The sequence below is a fragment of the Taudactylus pleione genome, unplaced genomic scaffold (genome assembly GCF_031769625.1).
Source record: "Taudactylus pleione unplaced genomic scaffold, aTauple2 ptg000044l, whole genome shotgun sequence".
Classification (NCBI taxonomy): Eukaryota; Metazoa; Chordata; class Amphibia; order Anura; family Myobatrachidae; genus Taudactylus; species Taudactylus pleione.
The window spans coordinates 6324725-6344860 of NW_028284446.1; the positions used below are offsets into that span (position 1 = coordinate 6324725).

Genomic DNA, 20136 nt, shown 5'->3' on the forward strand with positions numbered 1-20136 from the left:
GAAGGGAAGTGGAGGGCGTAGTATAGAAGTAACGAATAAGTTTTATAAAATTGTCGTCAAATTCTCTATCTTCCAACACCTTAAACAGATGTGGCCAGGTCACGGTGTCAAAGGCCTTATGTGTGTCTAAACTTAAGAGCATATGTCCTCCTTTTCCCCCTTGAGACGCAGCCACTGTTGCCAGTATAGCTGTGCGTATTGCTTTTACAGAGTGTCATCCCCGAACAAAACCCAGTTGGTGGGAAATTAGAAGCTCAGGAAGGATCTGATGTAACCTATTAGCCAGTATATTTGAAAATACTTTAAAATCCACGTTTAGTAGAACAACTGGCCTGTATGATTCTACCGACAACGGGTCTTTTCCCGGTTTAAGAATAAGTGTAGTGAATGCTTTGGTAAAAGAGGGATATTCAGGATAGGATCTATAAATTGTATTAAACAATTCAAGGAGTGTGGGTATGATTTCACCTTTGAGGATCTTAAAATATGCTCAAGAGAATCCATCCGGCCCTGGGGCTTTGTGAGGCAACAAGCCAGCGGTCACACAGTCCAATTCCTCCTCCCTGAGCTCTCCCTCCAAAACTGCCCGTTGAGATTGCATTAGTTTGGGGAGATTAGCTTGAGATAATAGGCGGGCATGTGTAGCCTCCTGAGTGGGGATAGGGCTATATAAATTGGAGTCAAATTTATGAAATTGCTCCAATATGTCATTAGTATGGATATAGATTGTGTTCGAGGAGACACCCCGCAGCGCAGTCACAAATGAGCACTTTTTCCATGACTTGGACATTGTAGTCAGCAATTTGCCCAAGCGGTTTTCCCACTTGTAGTAGGATTGTTTGGTATAATCCAGGCGTTGTTGAGCCTGTGAAGTTAGAAAGGAATCAAATAGCTGTCTGTCTTTATAGATATAATTCTAGGGTTGTCTAGGAGGGTGATTCTGTGTATTTATTAAAACTTTGTGAGGCAGCCCCTTGGAGGGATTTATATTTGGAGACACTTTCTCTTTTTAGTTTAGCAACATAACTGACTATATGGCCCCTCATGACCACCTTCTATGCCTCCCAGAACAGGACTGGTGTATCCCAGTGTTCAATATTGTCGTCCAAGTAGTTGGACCATGAGTATGCTAAGTATTTGCAAAAATCTTCAGATTTGGATAAATAATCCGGGAAGCGCAAAAAGCGGCCAGGAGTACGGACAGAGTCACAGTACCACTCTAGTGTCACTGGGGCATGGTCTGAAGTAATTATGTCACCCAGGTCCACCCTTTTTAGTTGGGTGAGTAAGGAGTTAGCTAAGAGGATGTAATCGATTGTGTATAGTGAACCATGGGCTCTAGATAGATGGGTGAAGGAGCGATCTGTCTGGTTTAGTAAGCGCCAGAGGTCACTTAATTGCAACGTTTCTCTAAATTCCTGTATGTATTTCCAGCACGGGGAGGATAGGCTAGAGGCAGGTGGAGACTTATCCAGTACCGGATCGTCCACAGTGTTAAAATCCCCGCCCACCACCAGAGGATAAGAGGACCTACAAGCCAACTCCTGTAAAAATGAGTGAAGAAAGTCACCCGTGTTGTTGTTGGGGGCATATAGGTTTACTAGAGTGTATTTTGGGCCCGATTCAGAGCCGCTCGTAAGCGGCTGCTCGTTCGTTCCGAGCGATGTTTGCACAACTGCGCATGCGTACGGATCGTAATACGCATGCGCGAACCAGTCAGTGCGGCCGAAAATAGTTTGTTCGCTAAATAGCGAATGCCTGCTATTTTGAGTGACAGGAGGAGGCGTCATTGACCACGTCACTGGGTTATTTTATGGTCAGAACTGCTCGCAAGATTGCGGTAGGAAAAACCAACCACAAGAATAGCGAGCAGTTCATACGCTGGTCGATGTACTCGATTAATCTAATAAATAGCGGACATGACGTAGGATGCAAGCGGCCAGGGGGCGTAGTTTTCAAAAAAACGCCCGCATGTTTTGTACGCTCGTTCAGACCTAGAGGCGTGAACAGACCGCAAAGAGCGAACGGTTCATTTGAATAGCCACCCCTTTTTTCTGAACGAGCGAGCGCAAATAGCGTCCGGCTCTGAATCAGGCCCATTGTCCCTTCAATATCCGGATCAATTATTATATATCGACCCTCTGGGTCTATTACTTTATTTAGAATATGGTATCTTAAATTCCTGTGGAAAATAATAGCCACTCCTCTGGATTTTGAAGTGTGTGAAGCAGATAGGCACTCTGCTATCCAGGGTGCTCATAGTGTGGAGTTATCACCTTCTCTCCAGTGCGTTTCCTGAAGAAACGTCACTGCTGGGCGCTTTCTCCGAATGCGAGTGAGTACTTTTTTCCTTTTAAGAGGGCTGTTCAAGCCATCCACGTTCCAGGAGAACAATGATATATGGGCCCTGGCAGAAGGGTTACCAGTATTACAATAATTCGACGCCATACCAATGAATTAGCAGCCGTGTTTCAAAGGATGGGCTTAAGAGGGTGAGAATCAGGGGAGCATCAACTTCTCTCCGTAAAAAAGAAAGGGCTAAGATTCGTGGCTCTCCCCACTCCCCAAATATAATACCACAAACACATCTTGAAAAGTAAAATAAACTTGCAAATTCTTAATAATATCAAAGTGATGTAATGCTAAACATTTTTTTAAATTTTTCAATAGGCAAGGAACTATATTGTCTCCCGCCACAACTGTACGAGGATCCCACTCCTGTGAGGAGAGGATGCTTCAAAATATTAACCAAAACACAATCATGAACATTAGCAACGGAATTGTCCCAAGAAAATAACATATTTATTTTACTTACCCTCTCAGAGGAAAAACTTATCCGCACATCTCCACAAATAGTTATTGATACATCATAATACCCAAAACTCATGTACTTCAGCAGAGCAATACCAGTCTTTAGAAAGAAAAGTAAAGTTAAGAGCTCAGTAATAAATGAAAAAATATCCATTGTGCTACTTTTTTCTTACCTAGGCATCAATGGACTCCCTGCAGTCTTGGAGGTACAGAGCCCTACTGGTCCATTCCGCAATGTTGGGTTATCTCGAGCTGCTAGGACTCACAGGCTACGCAAATTGCGGGCACCAAGCAAATGTCGCGAGTGTAACAGTTATGTGTACTTCCAGGGAGCAGAGTGTGAGGAGGTGAGAGATGGGAACATAGGGGTGGTGCAGGTGTCTTTAGTGTTCTTTGCATTTGTAGCCTTTTCATATTTTCAATATAACCCCATTTCTACCCAGTTGCACTCTTAATTTCCCCACCACTCTCTCTTCTCTCAGTGTTCCCTCGCCTGTCACAGAAAATGCTTGGAAACTCTAGCAATACAGTGTGGTCACAAGAAACTGCAGGGTCGATTACTTCTGTTTGGCAGGAACTTCTCTGAGGCATCACTGAGGTCGCCAGATCATGTGCCCTTCCTCATCCACAAGTGTGTCTCAGAGATAGAAGCACGTGCATTAACCATGAAGGTGACAATCATTGGAGTATTTATGTGATACTACTGATTTGTTTGTAGAATAAATATACATGAAGAGAAAAGAAGACTCTTATTTCTTGTGGCGGGGGACTCGCCATCTAGTGCGGATTCCAACCCCTTCTGTGTTGTTTGTAGCATAGCGATATTGCATGATCATTCCACCACTAATTCTATCCATCCTGGGTTACATGCATCATGGAATTAGGACTTTGGGTCGTGGTATTGCTGGGTCTCATCTGTGGCGGTGGTCCATTTATTTAGTAGTAGGAATTACTGTATAGTAAGACACTGCTCCTGCCAATTTATATACTTGTGATTATGCTGCAGGGTATATACCGTGTGAATGGGGTAAAGACTCGTGTGGAGAAGCTATGCCAGGCTTTTGAAAATGGGAAGGAGTTGGTTGAACTCTCTCAGGCATCACCACATGATCTGAGCAATGTCTTGAAACTTTATCTTCGACAGGTAAAGTCTCTAATCATATTCATGTTATACACTACTATTCCAGTTACTAAAATACCCTGTCTGGTTTTCATTATTTCTTTCTGTTCAACTATACTATACCAGACCCTCCAACATGTCCCCTTCCATCAGGTGCACACTGCTTTGCTCCTGGGCTTCCCACCTAATTTGAACTAGTCATTTGATGAGTGTTGAACTAGTCATTTGATGATGAAGGTGTTTCAACACAGGTGATGGCAATCATAAATTTAGAGGGAAGTCCATGAGCAGAGCATTTTGCCCCTCCTGGAATGGGTCATGTGGGAGCATCTGTTATACCATATACTACATAGTGACAACATTCCTGATAAATAGGACCAGTGATTAGAAATCATCTGTCTATTAAGCATTAAATATGTTCACTCTTTCAGCTCCCTGAGCCTCTGATGCCATTCCGTCTGTATAATGGTCTCATGGGTCTTGCTAAAGAGAGTCTACGAGGGTGTGAAGCTGGCAAAGCATCCAGACTGGAGAACAAAGGAGAAGAGACTGAGACAGAGATAAAAGTCATGGTGGAAAAACTGAAAGAATTGTTGCTGGACTTGCCTCATGAGAACAAGGTCACATTGCAGTACTTGATAAAGCATTTGTGCCGGTATGTCAGCTGTGGCAGACAAATCTAGTATTAGTCATTCTGTGTACTTTATGTTTTGTCTCCTTTTCCAATTGTGAGGGAAATAAGGGTAGAACACTTTAGTGCATGTTCAATTTAGTGTTATGTTCCGGTGAACAACGTAGCACACACATTCACCATATATGGTAGGCTCTATATCGTCCCTTTTCCTGAGCACCTCTGTGGAGCACTGGGAAAAAGTAGTGATGTTGTTGGCTGTAAGGTGCTGTTTTTGAGCGACACATTGCCCCATAGCTTTGACTTTCGAATTGAATCACTCTCTTTAACCCTGCGTCAGGCGCACCTCTGGGACACCCAGGTTCGGGCGCAGTGCGCCTGACAGGCACCTGTTATAAAATCGTCAATAGCACCTAATTAACTCAATTCTAACATTCTTAAAGTGATCAGTGACCTTCATTAGGATGTACAAAGAGAGAATATATGGAAATCTGATTCACAAAACCACATTTATTAACCTTAAAGCAAGGAAAAAGAAAAAATACTAAATTTTAAGAGGCACAGTGTGCCTAAGAGGCCACCCTGGACAAACCTACATATTTCCGCAAAATACCCACAACCTTTGTAATTTTCATTCATAAAATTAGCAAAATACACAAAATTGTGAGAAAATAAGAAATACATACCTTCAAAAGTCGGACGAGTTCGGGCGCAATGAGCCTGAGAGGCCAGGAAGGTTACTACTGCACTCCACCCAGGCAGCGGGAAAACTGACTAGGGGGGTTTAAAACAGCACCTAGAGATAGGAAGGGGCAGGCCCCTGTGCCCCCTTGCGGTGGAGAGGTGAGCGAGAACAGCTTTGTGGCACCTGTCAAGCCAGTTGCGCCTGTCGCAGGGTTAAGTGAATAGCTGGTGGGGTTTGAAGCAATTTATGCAGATAACTGTATATATGTTTATAAACCTGAACTCTGAGTTCAGCATTCAGCTTTATAAGTGCTGAATGCTGAACTCCTAATTTTATATATTTACTTCTCATTTCATTTATCAATGGTTTATTCTCAGGATGTATTTCTACTACAGGGTCCATAGGGTATCCACAGGATACCTTGGGGTATAGGCGATGGCGGCAGCATCGGGCACCACAGAGTTAAATCTTTTAGCCTCCCAGGATGCACTGGGGTCCCTCCTCTATATCCCACCCCCTAGCCAAGGCCATCACTTTTCGTCGGTGCCCGGCCAGGAGTCGGAGCACATGACGCAGAGTGGGGCTGTTACAGCCCCTGAAGATCTTCCGAGGCAGCTGTGGCTGCACATACAGAGCAAACAGCATGGACAGTCTGTTCAGACGTCCATGCTGTCGCTCCTTCACCCCTCCAGTACCAGAACGCCGGTACCGATCCGGGGATGCTGGTGGGGGTCTGGGGTCACGGCTAGCGGTGACCCTGGACCACCCGGACTGTGGCCGGATCTAAGGGAACAAGGTAAGCGGCGGGTACCCGCCGGAAAACACAGTCCTCAGTCCCCAGGCAGGGGGCTCCCTGGGGACTGGCTTACGAGTGGAGCCAGGTATTAACCTGCGCTTCCACAAGCCCCAGGGACAGCGGGCCGCGGCTGAGCGGTAATCGTCCGGCGTCCCTGGGGTTAAATGCATGCCAGGGGAGCGTGCCTTCCCTGTTTACAGCCGGCGCCTCCCCCGCTGCACAGTGCCTCTCCACAGCGGTCTGACGGGCTGTGTTCAGCGTTCCCCCCCCGGGGCCCGCCTCCTCTGCTCCCCAGCGCCCATTTTACCTGAATGTGCAAGCGCTGCTGGACGCTGAAGCTGGTGGCTGTGTGGCCCGGGTCCCCCTGCATACCTCTCCTTCAACTAAGGTAAGGTCAGTGTATGCTGCGCTGTTTCCTACCAGGCTCTGGTCTGTGTAGTTGATCTCAGCGCTGGTAGTGCAGCATGTTATTTCTGCATAGTATGTGACTTATTGCTAGCGCTGTGACTGTACTTTCACTCTGACTATCAGCCTTTTTACTATCCCTGTCCTATCTCTACTACAAGCCCTTGCGGTGCGGTGCGGTGCTGCAGGGTAGTCATGCCTCACTATAAAAGTATTTATCTGTGAGGGGAGTCACATACACTCCGTTACACTCGTTATGTCTAAGAGTCAACGTGAATTTCCACTACGGCTACAGTGTACCACTTGTAAGGTACCAATAGCGAAGGGTGATTTAATCACTGGGGGTTTATGCAGGTCATGTTTTCTGATATCACGCCCAATTACTGTGCCGGCGTCTGTCCAGGAATGCCCTGGTCTTATTTTGCTACGGCACTTATAACCCTTGTGGGTCAGCTGGCCACAACCCCGGCGTTACCATCTGCCTTACCCCAAATGGGTTATAACGGCAGTCGGTCGGGTTCTCACCAATACAGGGGTGCCCCAGGCAGCTGGTGATACCCAGTGTCTGCCGCTCTTGTCCACCCAGGTCTCGCAGGAACCTGCGTGTGTAAGTTCACTGTCCAATACGGTACGGCACCTAAAGGACGTGTTGCAGGGGAGTCATCATTGCGGCCTGTAGTGTATCAGAATGTGCTGCATTATAATGTTGCCATGACATCTGATGACGGTGATCTTTTGTTTTTGACCTTTCAGACCAGGAACCCCTTCGTATTAAAAGGGTGGAGTCTAAGTCAAAAATATATGTACCAGGCCTTCTACGGGCAGTCCGTGTGGTCTTGGTTATTAAGGATAACGATGCCCCCCATGCCCAAAACTTAATATGCCTTCTTTAAGGATATTAAAGGTGAAGCCACTGCGTTCCTCTATCTGGTCAGTGATGGATCATTTAGAGAAATCCGAGTAGAAGATGCCAGCCTCAGAAATGTTTGGCTGTCGCATACCCCTTTGTGGATAATTGTTTTTCCAAGTGGGAAACTCCGCCTCAGGTAGTTTCTCATGTAACACGCCTATTGAGGAGTGCTGCGTTACCCATGTCCTTCAGGTCCTTTTTCAAGGATGCAGGGATCGTAAGGTTTAAATATGCCTAGATTCTCTTTATTCCCTTGCTGGAGGGGCGTCCGGACCGGCTATGGCCGTGTGTTCGGTGGCCAGAGCCATGGAGCGCTGGGCTGATAGCTTGGAATTGTCTCTGGACTCCGACTCGTCGCCGGAATAGGCGGAGTTGGTGGGCAATCTCAGAGACTAAACCACGTATATTAATCAGGCAGCCTTGGACATAAGATTCTTCTCGGCAGCCATGGCAGCTTGCCGCTCCCTATGGTTGCACTCTTGGAAAGCGGATGCAGATTCCAAATAGAGTTTGGAATATTTGCCCTTTCATAGACAGGTCCTATTTACCCGTCATTTCAATTGTGGATACTCTGGCAGCAGCTAAGTCTGCGTGTCTGCCATTAGCTACGGTCCCATCTGGGTCTGGTGCTTTGTCCTTTCGGCCCTATGGGACCCAGGGTAAATACAAAGTGCAGTCCTTTCCTAGGCAGTCAGCAACCAGGATATCGGCCACGCCAAAGCAGCAGGCTTAGAGTACAACACGTCCTACTCCCAAGTCGGACGATAAGCCTTCAGCCTGACAGGCCTCCCCTTGGGGGGACCCCTAAGTGGGAGGCCGGCTTTTTCAGTTCGCCCAATGCTGGTATCTGACTACCGTGGACACTTGGGCCAGAGAGGTATGCCTCTCCTTTCGGCAAAGGCCTCCCAGACGGTTTTTCACTACAGGCCTTCCATCAGATCAAGGCCATGAGACTCCAGAAAGTGCTGCACTCTATGCTTTGAAATTATGGCGCCTGTTCCGTTATCCCAGCGGGGAACGGGATATTATTCAAATCTCTTTCTGGTATAGAAACCCAATGGGTTTTACCGACCCAACCTACGGTCCCTAATCAGGTCTTTCAGGGTCCCTGGGTTCAGGATGGAGGCTCTTCATTCCATTATATTGGCAATGGAACCCGGGGATTTCAGGGTGTCTCTAGACATTCAGAATGCCTATCTGCATATCCTTATTATCTTAGCGCATCAGCAATTCCTCGGGTTTGCGGTGCTAAGCCGCCATTTCCAGTTTCAGGCACTGCCCTTTGGTCTGGCCACTGCGCCTCAAGTATTTACTAAAGTCATGGCAGCCCACCTGAGGATGCAGGGGGCCCGTCTGTTGTCCTATCTGAAGAAGACAAGATCTCTGCATTACAAGCAGGAATACGCAGTTGCCTTCGCAGCCGTCGGTTGTCTGTGCACTCAGCAATTAGGTTACTGGGCTCCGTTTTGTCGATTTTCGACATGGTGGAATATGCCCAGTTCCACTCCAGGCCTCTGCAGCAGTTGATCCACTACAGCTGTGAGAGGTTGCCCAATTGGATAGAGACATAGACATTTGTGCTTTCCCCGTAGGTACGTCTGTCTCTAACCTGGTGGCTGCGGACTGCTCACCTGGACAGGGGGCATCCCTTCTGCTTTGCTGACTTGGTCCTTCTGACGACGGATGCCTGTTTCCAAGGCTGAGGAGCAGTGCCGGGAAGGTGGACCCTAACAAAATCTGCACTTTCAATAAATCTCTTGGAACTTTGCAACGCCACCACGGTGATTTTCAGAACCGCCAGGATTAAGCTCAAAGTCGGGCAGCTCTGACATAGGTGTCCCGCATTCTTGCTTGGGCGGAGGTCACTCTCCCTGCCATATCAGCAGTGTTCATACCTGGGGTCCTCTACTGGAAAGCAGACTTCCTCAGCCATCAAGACGTGCATCCAGGGGAATTGTCTCTGCCCCGGGAGGTATTTCAACAACTGGTGAACAAGTGGGGCCTTCCAGACATAGACCTCATGGCCTCCCGACACAACAACAAGCTGCCTGTGTACGGGTCAGGAACAGGAGACGCAGGATCTCTTCTGGTACATGCTCTGTCGATCAGATAGACCTTCAGGTTTGTGTACCTATTCCCTCCATTTTCCCTTCTTCCTCGACTGATTTGCAGTTTCAAACAAGAAGGTGACACGCTGCTGTTGATAGCTCCAGAGTTGCCCAGACGGCACTGGTTCTCAGATCTTCGGGGTCTCTTAGTAGACACTCCGATGCAGTTGCCTGACCTGTTGTCTCAGGGTCCTTTCCATCACCGGACCTGGGTAATCTGTCTTTGACAGCGTGGCTGTTGAGACAGCCCTCTTAAGGTCCAGGAGTTTTTCCGGCTCTGTGGTTAACACCAAAGCTGGAATATCTACTTCTGCAAGAATTTACCACTGTGTGTGGCATACTTTCTTTGGTGTCGTCATAAAGGATATGATCCTCAGGTCTTTAGGATACCCAGGTTTTTTGGCTTTCCTACAGGCGGCCTTAGATCACGGTCTTCGCCTTGCTTTACTGAAGGGGCAGATTTCTGCCCTATAAGTCTAGATTCAGCGTAGGATTGCTACACTTCCTGATGTCCACGCCTTTATGCACGGTGTAATTCGTATTCAGCCTCCCTTCATCCCACGAGTGGCCCCTTGGGATTTGGCTGTGGTCTTAAGATCTCGCCAAGGACCGCCATTTGAACAGCTTGGCTCAGTGGATTTAAAATGGCTTACAGCGAAGGCTGTATTCCTTCTGACCATTACTTCGGCTACAAGGGTGTCAGATTTGGGGTCTCTCTCAGGTCGCCCTTTCTGATTTTTCATAGTGACAGGACGGTGCTTTGCACTTGCCCTGGTTTTCTACCTCTGGTGGTATATAGTTTCCGCTTTACTAAGGAAATCATAGTACTGGCTTTCTTTCTCCAGACCTCTCCGCTAGTGAGGCCTCCTTGGATGTGGTATGTGCTCTAAGGATTTATGTTGATCGTACCAGTTCCCTTAGGAAATCGGACTCCCTGTTTGTCCTCTATGGTTTCCGTAAGATGGGTTGGCCTGCCACTAAGCAAACTTTGGCAGGATGGATTCGCATGGAGTTTTCAGAGGCTTACATTCATAAAGGCCTTCCTGTTCCATCCTCTGTTAGAACTCATTCTACTTGGTCTGTGGGTCCGTCGTGGGCAGCTCACCGTGGTGCCTCTGCTGTTCAGCTTTACAAGGCACCACGTGATCTTCTGTCTATACTTTTTGTAAGGTAATATGCTCTTCAAACCTTCGACTCTCAGGATGCTTCCTTCGGGCAGCGGATTCTCCTTCCAGCACAGGAGCGTCCGCACCCTTAAAGGATACTGCTTTGGTACATCACCAATGTATCCTGTGGATACCCTATGGACCCTGTAGTAGAAAATGAGATATGGTAAGAACTTACCTTTGTTATCTCTATTTCTACGAAGTCCATAGGGTTCCACAGGACTCCCGCCCTGTCACACCTGTACCGCAGATGGGCTTTCATCTGGTCGCCGGTTTTTCCGTCTTCCTCTGGTGAGAACGTGATTCTTGTGTGTTCCAGACTTTCTTCTCCTCCTCCGGCCTATGGCTTGTTACGAAACTGATGGCCTTGGCTAGGGGGTGGGGTATAGAGGAGGGACCCCACTGCATCCTGGGAGGCTAAAAGATTTAACTCTGTGGTGCCCGATGCTGCCACCATCGCATATACTCCAAGGTATCCTGTGGAACCCTATGGACTTCGTAGAAACAGGGATAACAAAGGCAAGTTCTTACCATATCTCTTATTTTTCTGAAATATGAAAAGATTATAACCCACACATAGGCTAATCTTGTTGCTCAATCTGGATGACAAATGTCAGGATAACTTCCCAATGTAGCAATACATTGGTGGCCAAATTTGTCAATTTGATCATCCCATTAATCTAGCTGGCTGTGTCAAAATGCGTCCGACTCACCAGAACTCATGCACCAATTTCATAGTAATGAATAGCTTGGAATTAGGTAAATGGCACATTTCCATGCAAAGTCAAATGTGGTATTGATATTAATAATTTGTAAATGTTAAAAGTTGCCTTTTCGGTGTTATCATGACTTTCATTACTCTCCCCTAGCAATATACTGTTGTGGGTTATTGTGTGTATGGGGCAGATGATACTGGAGCCATGATCATTGTTACTCCAATTTTCTTTGCAGAGTTTCAGATCAAGAGCAGATAAACAAGATGAGCCCCAGTAACTTAGGCATCGTTTTTGGGCCTGCACTGATGCGACCACGTCCCACAGAAGCAACGGTGTCTTTGTCATCCCTTGTGGATTACCCTCACCAGGCACGCATTGTGGAGACACTTATTGTCTTCTTTGACAACATTTTCCAGGAACCTCCCTTGGGCCAGGATAAAATATGGAAAACTGGTGATGTAAGATATTTTAAATCATTTTTCTTTTTTATATAAATATTCCACATCTAATTTCTTAACATTGGTTGTCATCTGTTCTGTGCAGGACACCTCTCCACACGGAAGTGTTCCCAAGCTCCAAGTCACACCTGAAGAAGAGGCAGCTGAAGTGGTGTCAGACTACCAGGTTGCAGCATTCAGACGTGAGTTAAGTCACTGGTAATTTTATTGTTTAGTATGGTTTACAACTGCTGTAACTATAAACCAACATCGAGGATCCGGTTGTCTAAATTTAGCTTATTCTGTGCCTTTTGTTCTCATTTTGGAATCAGACATGCAAGTAGGGCCTTCCCCTATACATAGTAGAGGCAGACATGTTGTGGGCTGACATACTATTGCACTCAAATCATTAGGAACAAGTGACATAACTGAGGTGTAGATTTGGTCAGCACACCAAATTGCCGCTACTGTAACATGTTTTCAATCCTCTGAACGCTGGGAATGGTGATGGGACTTAGCGATCTCTGTTTCTTTAAGTTTAGAAGATAGATTCAAAATCATTTTCATACTAATGAGCCCTTCTTTTTTTTTGTCAAAAGGAAGTCTGTGATACAAAGGAAACAAACAGACTGCTAATGTGTGACAATTTTACTAAACACAATACACGTGTCGTGTTTAGTCTAATGCTGCTTTTCAGATGTGACGTATAGGACATCCTTCCTGATACACCTAAATCTTCTTGGGCTGGGTGTTGATGAGTCAGTATATATATATATATATATATATATATATATATATTTTGAGAAAGATGGAAAAAAGTGGTGTCTTTTCCATCTCTCAATTAAATCTAGGCTTATGTCTTTCACAAAGACTGACCTTTTATTTGTCTGAAATCCACAATTTGGCTATGGTTAAGACTCCTCATTGTAGATAAAATTCTATATTTCACATACATTAGCTTTTCTAGTGGTGATTTTTTTTCTACGTATTATTTGTGTAGGCTTGATTGGCTGTGTTTTGAAGTGAAATTTGTCACTAGTGATCCCCAGCAGCCATGGTGATTCTTACTTCAAGCACATTATCCACTTTTCCCTGAGCGCTTAGGTTCTTAGAAAGAACTATAGATTCCTAGTAGTCCTGGAATTTTTCTTCTAGCTTACAAGTATAAGCCCAGTCACTTTTATTGACAGTTTAGATTGGTTCTACATTATAGAACTTGTCCTACAATGTGGAAACCATCCAAGTAGTCAACAAGTCCACGTTGATTTGTTCTTGAGTGCAGATGACCAGGAGAGGAATTCAAACAAAGGTCTCTGCAACAATTGTTTTCTATCGTAGCAGTCCTTTTGCTTGGTTGGCTGGCCTGTGGCATTTACAGCTGATTCTCTTTCCTCCCTAAATGTATACCTCTGTCTTTCCGGATGGCTGAAAGAAAACGGGTTTATTTTTATATACCAATACATTATTTTCTCTACAGCTGATAAGGTACTCTCTCCCTGGCTTTACTCAGATTATTTTCTGGATGTAGAGTAGATCGTAAAAAAGCCACCAGTCATGTGCAAAAGCTGATTGGATGTTCATGGAGTTTACAAATGAAAATATGCAAGGGGGAAAAAACATTTTGTCTTATTTGACCAGCTGGTATGGTAGGAAGGAAACTCCATTTTTTTTTTCTTACCAGGGAGAAGTAGTGGGCAGAGCAATAAGGGAATACCATTTATAAAAACAAAAACAGCGCAAAAAAAACTTAGGCTCCTCTCTCTCTATATCCCATCGGCTGCGTGGGAGCTACAGGATACTTTGTCTATGATTATGCCACCTATCTGGTGGAATGCACTCACAGGTTCAGTAAAAGGCAATCCTGGTCCAAGGCCAGGATCACAGTACGTTTGGTCCTAAGCATGGAAGGTGAGGAAAGGAGAGACAACAAAAAGCCACCAACTCTGTAACAATCCTCACTGTAAGGATAACTAACAATAGCAAACGTCCAGGTAAAGAACTTCAACAACTCAGAATCTGACTGCTCGAAAAGAGGAAGCTGGAAAACTATCAGCCCCAGCAGATTGAGATTCCAACAAGCTATCTGAGGGATGCATGAAGGCTGCACATGAATCACAACTTGGAAAGACAGTCTCTGCCTATTAGGCAAAAGAAACTTGAAAGAGCAGAGATGTGAACCTTCAAGGAGCTTGATCTTTACACCATCATATAGAGAAACAGAAAACACTCAAAACAAAATGAAGAGTTAAGAAACCCTTTCAATTCACACCAGGAAACGTAAATATTCCAAACCCCATGGCAATTCTTGGGCAAATATTTATATTTATTTTTTTTTCACACCTTGAGCATTATCTGAACCACATTAACTGACCCAAACTTAAAAGATCCTTAGAGGCAGTGCCATGCTGGGCCCTCTGCTATATGGCGATAATCAATGCAATGCCCTCTCTCCTGACTCGCTTCTCATCACTACCCAAGGAAACAGGTACAGCAGATAGAAGCTCCAGTGAAATCAGCATAGCATTTCACGAAATGCCTACTGGTCCTTTGTCTTGGAGGGGTTTCAACTGGTAGTTCAACCAACATGCCATCATGTTGATATCTCACTTCAGACTTCTCCAGCGGTTGAAAGAACGCCCCCCCAGGGTGAAGGGTCAACTTTTCCACCCAGTGTGAAAAAAAAAAGGGTTATGGTAGACTTACCCTTGATAACTTTTTCTTTGAGGTCCATACAGTCCACAGGGATTCCATGGGGTAATGTGGTTGGAGAGATCCAGGCACCAAACATTTAAAGCTTTCAGATTCCAGGAAGCCTCGGGTCGGTCGATCAGCCTGTGTGTACACCTGAGAGATAGTCATACATAACCATTGAGCCAAGGTCTGCTTGTTAGCTGGCCATCCTCATTTGTGAAAACCATATAATACAAAAAGAGCATCTGATTTTCTAACAGAGTTTGTATGCTCCACATAGATACGGAGAGCATGAACTACATCCATGGAGGCTTCACCTACCGAGAGGTCTGGAGCCTAAAAAGCTGGAACTACAATTTCTTCATTTACATGAAAATGGGACACTACCTTAGGAAGGTAACCCTCATTTGTACGAAGAACAGCTCTATCCTGGAAAAAAAAAAAATCAAGAATGGGGAGCCAGTACCCAGGAAACCCTAAACACCTTAGGGTCGTACTTTATGTGGGAACACCATTGACCAAAAGAATGCCAAACCCTGTAATAGATGCTGGCAGAGGCAGGCTTCCATGCTCTAAGCATCACCGTTTCAATCACAGAGCTGGAGAAACCTTTGGCTCTTAAGATGGAAGATTCAAGAGCCACTCCGTCAAAGCCAGACAAGGTAAAACCGGATGCAGGCAGGGATCCTGCCATAGAGTAAGAGGATACAGACTGTCTATGGATAGATTATGTACGTCGGTGAACCTATGACGTCTGGGCCAAGCTGGAGCCACGAGTATTACTGTTCTGCCTTGTGGTTGCGACGTGATGCCATGAGGTCTATGTGTGGTAGACCTCATTTGTTCACCAAGAGCTGAAACCCTCCCGAGTGGAGAGACCACTCGCCGGTGTGTATGTCCTGATGACTTAGGAAGTCTGCTTCCCAATTGAGGACTCCTGGTATGAATATTGCCAAGTTGCCCGGAAGATGACGTTCTGCCCAAATCAGAACCTTTGTCGCTTCCTTCATGGCTGCATGACTTCGTGTGCCACCAAGATGATTGAGATAGGCAACTGTAGTCGCATTTTCGGACTCGATCTGGACTGGCTTGCCTTGGAGCAGGTCCTGTGCCATAAGTGCTTTTGTATACTGCTCGCAGTTCCAGAATGTTTATTGGCAGATGACTTTCCTGATCTGTCCATCTTCCCTGAAAGGTGCAATGACCTGTCACTGCCTCCCCATCTGCGAAGATTGGCGTCCATGGTGAGAAGCACCCAGTTTGGAATCCAGAATGAGCACCCTTTGTCCAGATGATCCTTTTTCAGCCACCACAGAAGGGAAGAGATGAACCTCTGGAGTGAGAAGGATCCTCTGGGATCCTATTAGCTGATACTGGTCGTTCCACCTGGAGAGAATCAATCTTTGCAGAGGCCTGGAATGAAATGGAGCATACCTCACCATGTCGAAGATGGATACCATTGATCCCAGGACCTTTACCGCTGATAGAATGGATACCCTCGCTTACGTAGCAGTTTGCGTACTCGCAATGATAGGGACGCAATTCTTGTCCTCTGGCAGAAACACCCTTTGTACCTGAGAATCCAGAAGTGCTCCCAGATGTATCATCTGCTGTGTTGGAGAAAAAGAGGATTTCTTCCAATTGATGATCCAGCCGTGCTTTTGTAGGCAGGCTATGGCCAGTTGAAAATGGTGTAAAACAACTGGAGTTTGTGCCAATATCAGAAGATCGTCCAGATATGGTAGTATTCTGATTCCCTGACGCCTGAGATAGGCAATTATGACCGTCATTATCTTGGTAAATACCTGGGGGGCCGTTGATAGGGTATGCAGTCGGAAAGCCGGCGGACGTAATCCCAACGGCCGGCTTCCTGACTGCTTTATCCCGGCAAGGGTTAAATGACAGACGTCTACATCTAGATCGAAGTGATGCCGGGCGCCGCTGCGGACGGCCGAGCGGGGGGGTATAGGTTTAGGGCTCGGGGGGGGGGACGACTTAGGGTAAGGCACCCCCCCCAGCGGGTTAGGCACCCCCAGGGGGGGCACTTAGGTTTGGGCACTGGGGAGAAAGGTTAGGGGAGGTTAGTAAATATTTACCTGGGGACGACAAGGATTTTCACCCATGTCGGGCAGCCGCATCCGGCGGTAATTCATACTGATTCCGTTGATAGGCCAAAGGGCATTGCCTGAAATTGGTAATGTTGTTGTAGGACAGCAAACCGTAGAAATTGTTGGTGGAATGGTGTAATAGGAACATGCAGATACGCATCCTGAATGTCCAGGGAAACCATAAAATCCCCAGGCTCCATTGCCAAAATAATTGACCGGCAAGTTTCCATACAGAACTTGGGTACATGGATAAACCTGTTGAGGGTTTTTAAGATTTAGAATAGGGCAATGAGACCCATTTGGTTTCTGAACCAAAAATATATTGGAGTAATAACCTCTTCCTTGTTGCAACACAGGAACCGGGATCATTACCCCCACCTGCAGCAGGGAGTGAATGGCCTCCTGAAGGGCCAATGCGTTGACCGCACCTGACTGAGGATCTGTGCAAAAAAAAAGAAAAACCTTTTGGGGAGGATGCCTCCGGAAAGTGATTGCATACCCGAGAGACCATTTTTCGGACCCGGGCGTCTGTTTGATGCCAGTAAACCGCAAACTGAAGAAGTTGGCCTCTCCACCCTGGGATCCCCAAGGAGGAGGCCCACCCCATCAGGCTGAGGCTTTGTCGTCTGGCCGGCCCAGACCTCTTAGTCGCCTAGATGTTCTGCGAAAACTAGACGGCTTGAAGGAAGATTGTTCCTTTGCTCGTCCCCGAGGACCGAAAAAGAAAACTGCCTAGATTTTATTGTACCAGTAGATCGCAGACCTGCAGACTTTGAAGCCACCAGAGTAGCAATTATCTTACCTAAGCTCTGCTCCAAAAACTGTATTTGCATAGAAAGGCAAGGTTTCCGGAGCCTTTGATCCTGGATCAGCTTTCCAGGATCTTAAACAAATTACTCTGCGCACCACTACTGAAGCTTTTGAAGCTAAACTTCCAGCATTTACTGCAGCTCCTCCCAATTAGGAGGCCGCTTCCCATATGTGGGAGATATAAATCATCTGTTCTCTGGTAGCATCTGATAGAGAATCTTCCAATGCCCCCCGTCCATTCTTCAACAGCTTTGGCTACCCAGGGCTCCAGCCATAGCTGGACGAGTAACAGCTCCCGATGATGAAAATATTGCCTTAAGACATTTCAATTTTCCCATCTGTAGATGCTGACTGAATAGGCAACGTAGCATTTACTAAGTGCGTCACGTGAGCATCCACAGTAGGAGGTGCCTCCCACTTAGTAGATTTGGAAGCTGGGAAAGGATACAATAATGTTAATCTTTTATTCACCCTATGTTTATCCGGGTTATCCCATGCCTCTTCCATACTCAGTGAGCTGCTCGAATTTAGGAAACTCCGTTTTGGCCACCTTCCGGTGAATAAACAGTGGAGCCTTCTAACTAGGGGCTGGTTCATCATCCTGAATATCTAGGATTGATTTAACTGCCCTCACCAAAGAAGGAACATCCACTGTGGACAGATGGTCCTCTTCTTCCGAGCTAGACCCTGGAGAAGAACCCTGCACATCATCTCATTCCCCTGATGATGCGTCTGAATCCATATGCTGAACAGAAAGATTAAAAAAATAAATAACTTTCGCTTAGGCGCCTTAGTAACTACTGGTCTGCTTGCAACAGCTGACTGAGCCATACTCTGATTTGAGTGGGAATAAGCATCCATCCAGGAAGGATGTATAGGAGGTGCAAACATAGCAAGGAGGCAGCATGGGAGGAGCCATATGATCCATAAACTGCTTCATAACCTGAGACAAGGAGGGACACCCAAGATGGCTCTTGTACAGGGACAGGTATACTGGACTGGTGAGGTGGTTGTTTATAACACACAGCACACAAACCATCCTTTATAAAGTCCTGAGAGGACAAGCCCGCCAAACAAGTTTTACTTGAAACCAGCACAGGGGCCTCCCCCTCCTGATTCCCTTTACTTTTTGACATATCAATTATAAAAGTTAACAATGTAATGCGATAACCATCACAAATAACAAATAAATGTTAAGTATAAAGAAAATCCCCACACACCTGCAACAGGGGGAGGAGGAGAAAAACAGTGATAGTTATAACTGAACGGCAGTATAATCACAACAGCTAGCAAAGTCACATACAATGCATATGCAAATTAAGTTGCACTGGGCTCTGTATCAACTACTCAAAACACAATTCTTGGTAGGATATAGAATACTATATACCTGGCCCCTTGGAGAAGTATACAGGGAGACTGACCCCAAAACCTCCTGAGACCAAAAGCTACAGCAGCGCACCGATAGTGGACTGTGAGTGTCTCATATACACGAGGTGAGTAGGAGGAGCGACCCAGACACACGAAAACTTTTTAAAGGGACTGCGTTTGGGTCGGGGGAGCGTCTACCTCCTCTAAGCTGCATCAACCAGCCATGTACGCTGGCCTCGTGGCAGCAGAAGAGTCTGCTGCCGATCCCCGGTGTCAGATGATAGGCCCCGGAGATCTAGTGAGGATGGGGATGCTCCGGGCCCTGACTGCAGCAGCTTCCAGTGCAACTCCTGCGCGATTTCCCCATAAGCGAGGAATCACCTTACCAGACATCTCCGTGCGTCCGGTTGCAGTCCGGGTCCCAACATCGCTGCTAGCAAGCTCAGCAGAGACTCACGGATCCCTGTTGAGCTGGTAACCACGGCATCATAGTTACATTTCCTTTATTTGCATGTACTAGGAGGATGGATATGAAATGAAGACAGTTCAAAAGTTATATTAAATTGCACCCCCATGGTTAGCTCTTGGATGTCACCTTACTAACATCTGTCAAAAGGAGGATTCTCAATTTACAGACATTTGCATCTAACACTTTTATTTATTGGTATAGCATTGAGATTTTGATTGTAGACATTAACGCGCATTACCTTTATTACAGAATCAATTGGATCATCTGTAGATTCAGATTCTGAATCAGACGGTGGAGATGACATACCAAGGCCATGGGAAACCATAGTCCCTCGCACTCAATTTACAAAACAATTGAGTGAGACCAGCACAGATGACATCCCCTACATCGGAGCAGATGCACAATCTGAATCTGAGGAAGACAGCAACCAAGGAAATTTGGCTGAAAATAATACAAATCAGTCTAACAATGTGCTTTTGACCACTCGGTTTTTGAGGACCCCTTTGCACTGCCAACGTCCACTTCCCACCATCCGTGTGCTTCAGGGAAGAATTGCATTGAGCTCTTCAACTGACCGTTGCCCACGCTTCGTTTAATTGACTAAGTTCCTACGGCTTCTGCAATCCAAAGTGCCTTGCCAACTAACTTTTCCTTAAAACTATTTAAGAGATAGAGGTGTTTAGCTTTGTGTGTATTAAAGACTAAGAATTCCCCCCCCCCCCCCCATGTATCCTCACTAAAGATGGTACACAGGAACCAGCACCAGCTCCTTTACAGCAGCTGTGCAGAGACTAAAAGCATTTGTAAGTATGGAGAGAAGTCTGATGATGTGCATGTCTGCTTGAAATAAAGATAACAGTTTTTCTACAAAAAAAAAATAAAAAAATTCCACAATGAGTCTCAAA

General features: G+C 46.0%; 1 protein-coding gene across 2 annotated transcripts in view; it reads left to right on the forward strand.

Annotated features, from left to right (window-relative positions):
- ARHGAP45 (Rho GTPase activating protein 45) overlaps positions 1-20125 on the forward strand; it is a 117375-nt gene extending 97250 nt beyond the window's left edge. For both annotated transcript variants that reach the window (XM_088460351.1, XM_088460352.1), the window contains exons 17-23: positions 2989-3158; positions 3294-3482; positions 3818-3955; positions 4363-4586; positions 11584-11806; positions 11892-11988; positions 19481-20125. In XM_088460351.1, coding sequence (XP_088316477.1) covers positions 2989-3158; positions 3294-3482; positions 3818-3955; positions 4363-4586; positions 11584-11806; positions 11892-11988; positions 19481-19827 — 1388 coding nt within the window. In that variant the 3' untranslated portion in view covers positions 19828-20125. The remainder of the gene's footprint in view (positions 1-2988; positions 3159-3293; positions 3483-3817; positions 3956-4362; positions 4587-11583; positions 11807-11891; positions 11989-19480) is intronic.
- Positions 20126-20136: the final 11 nt, after the last annotated feature.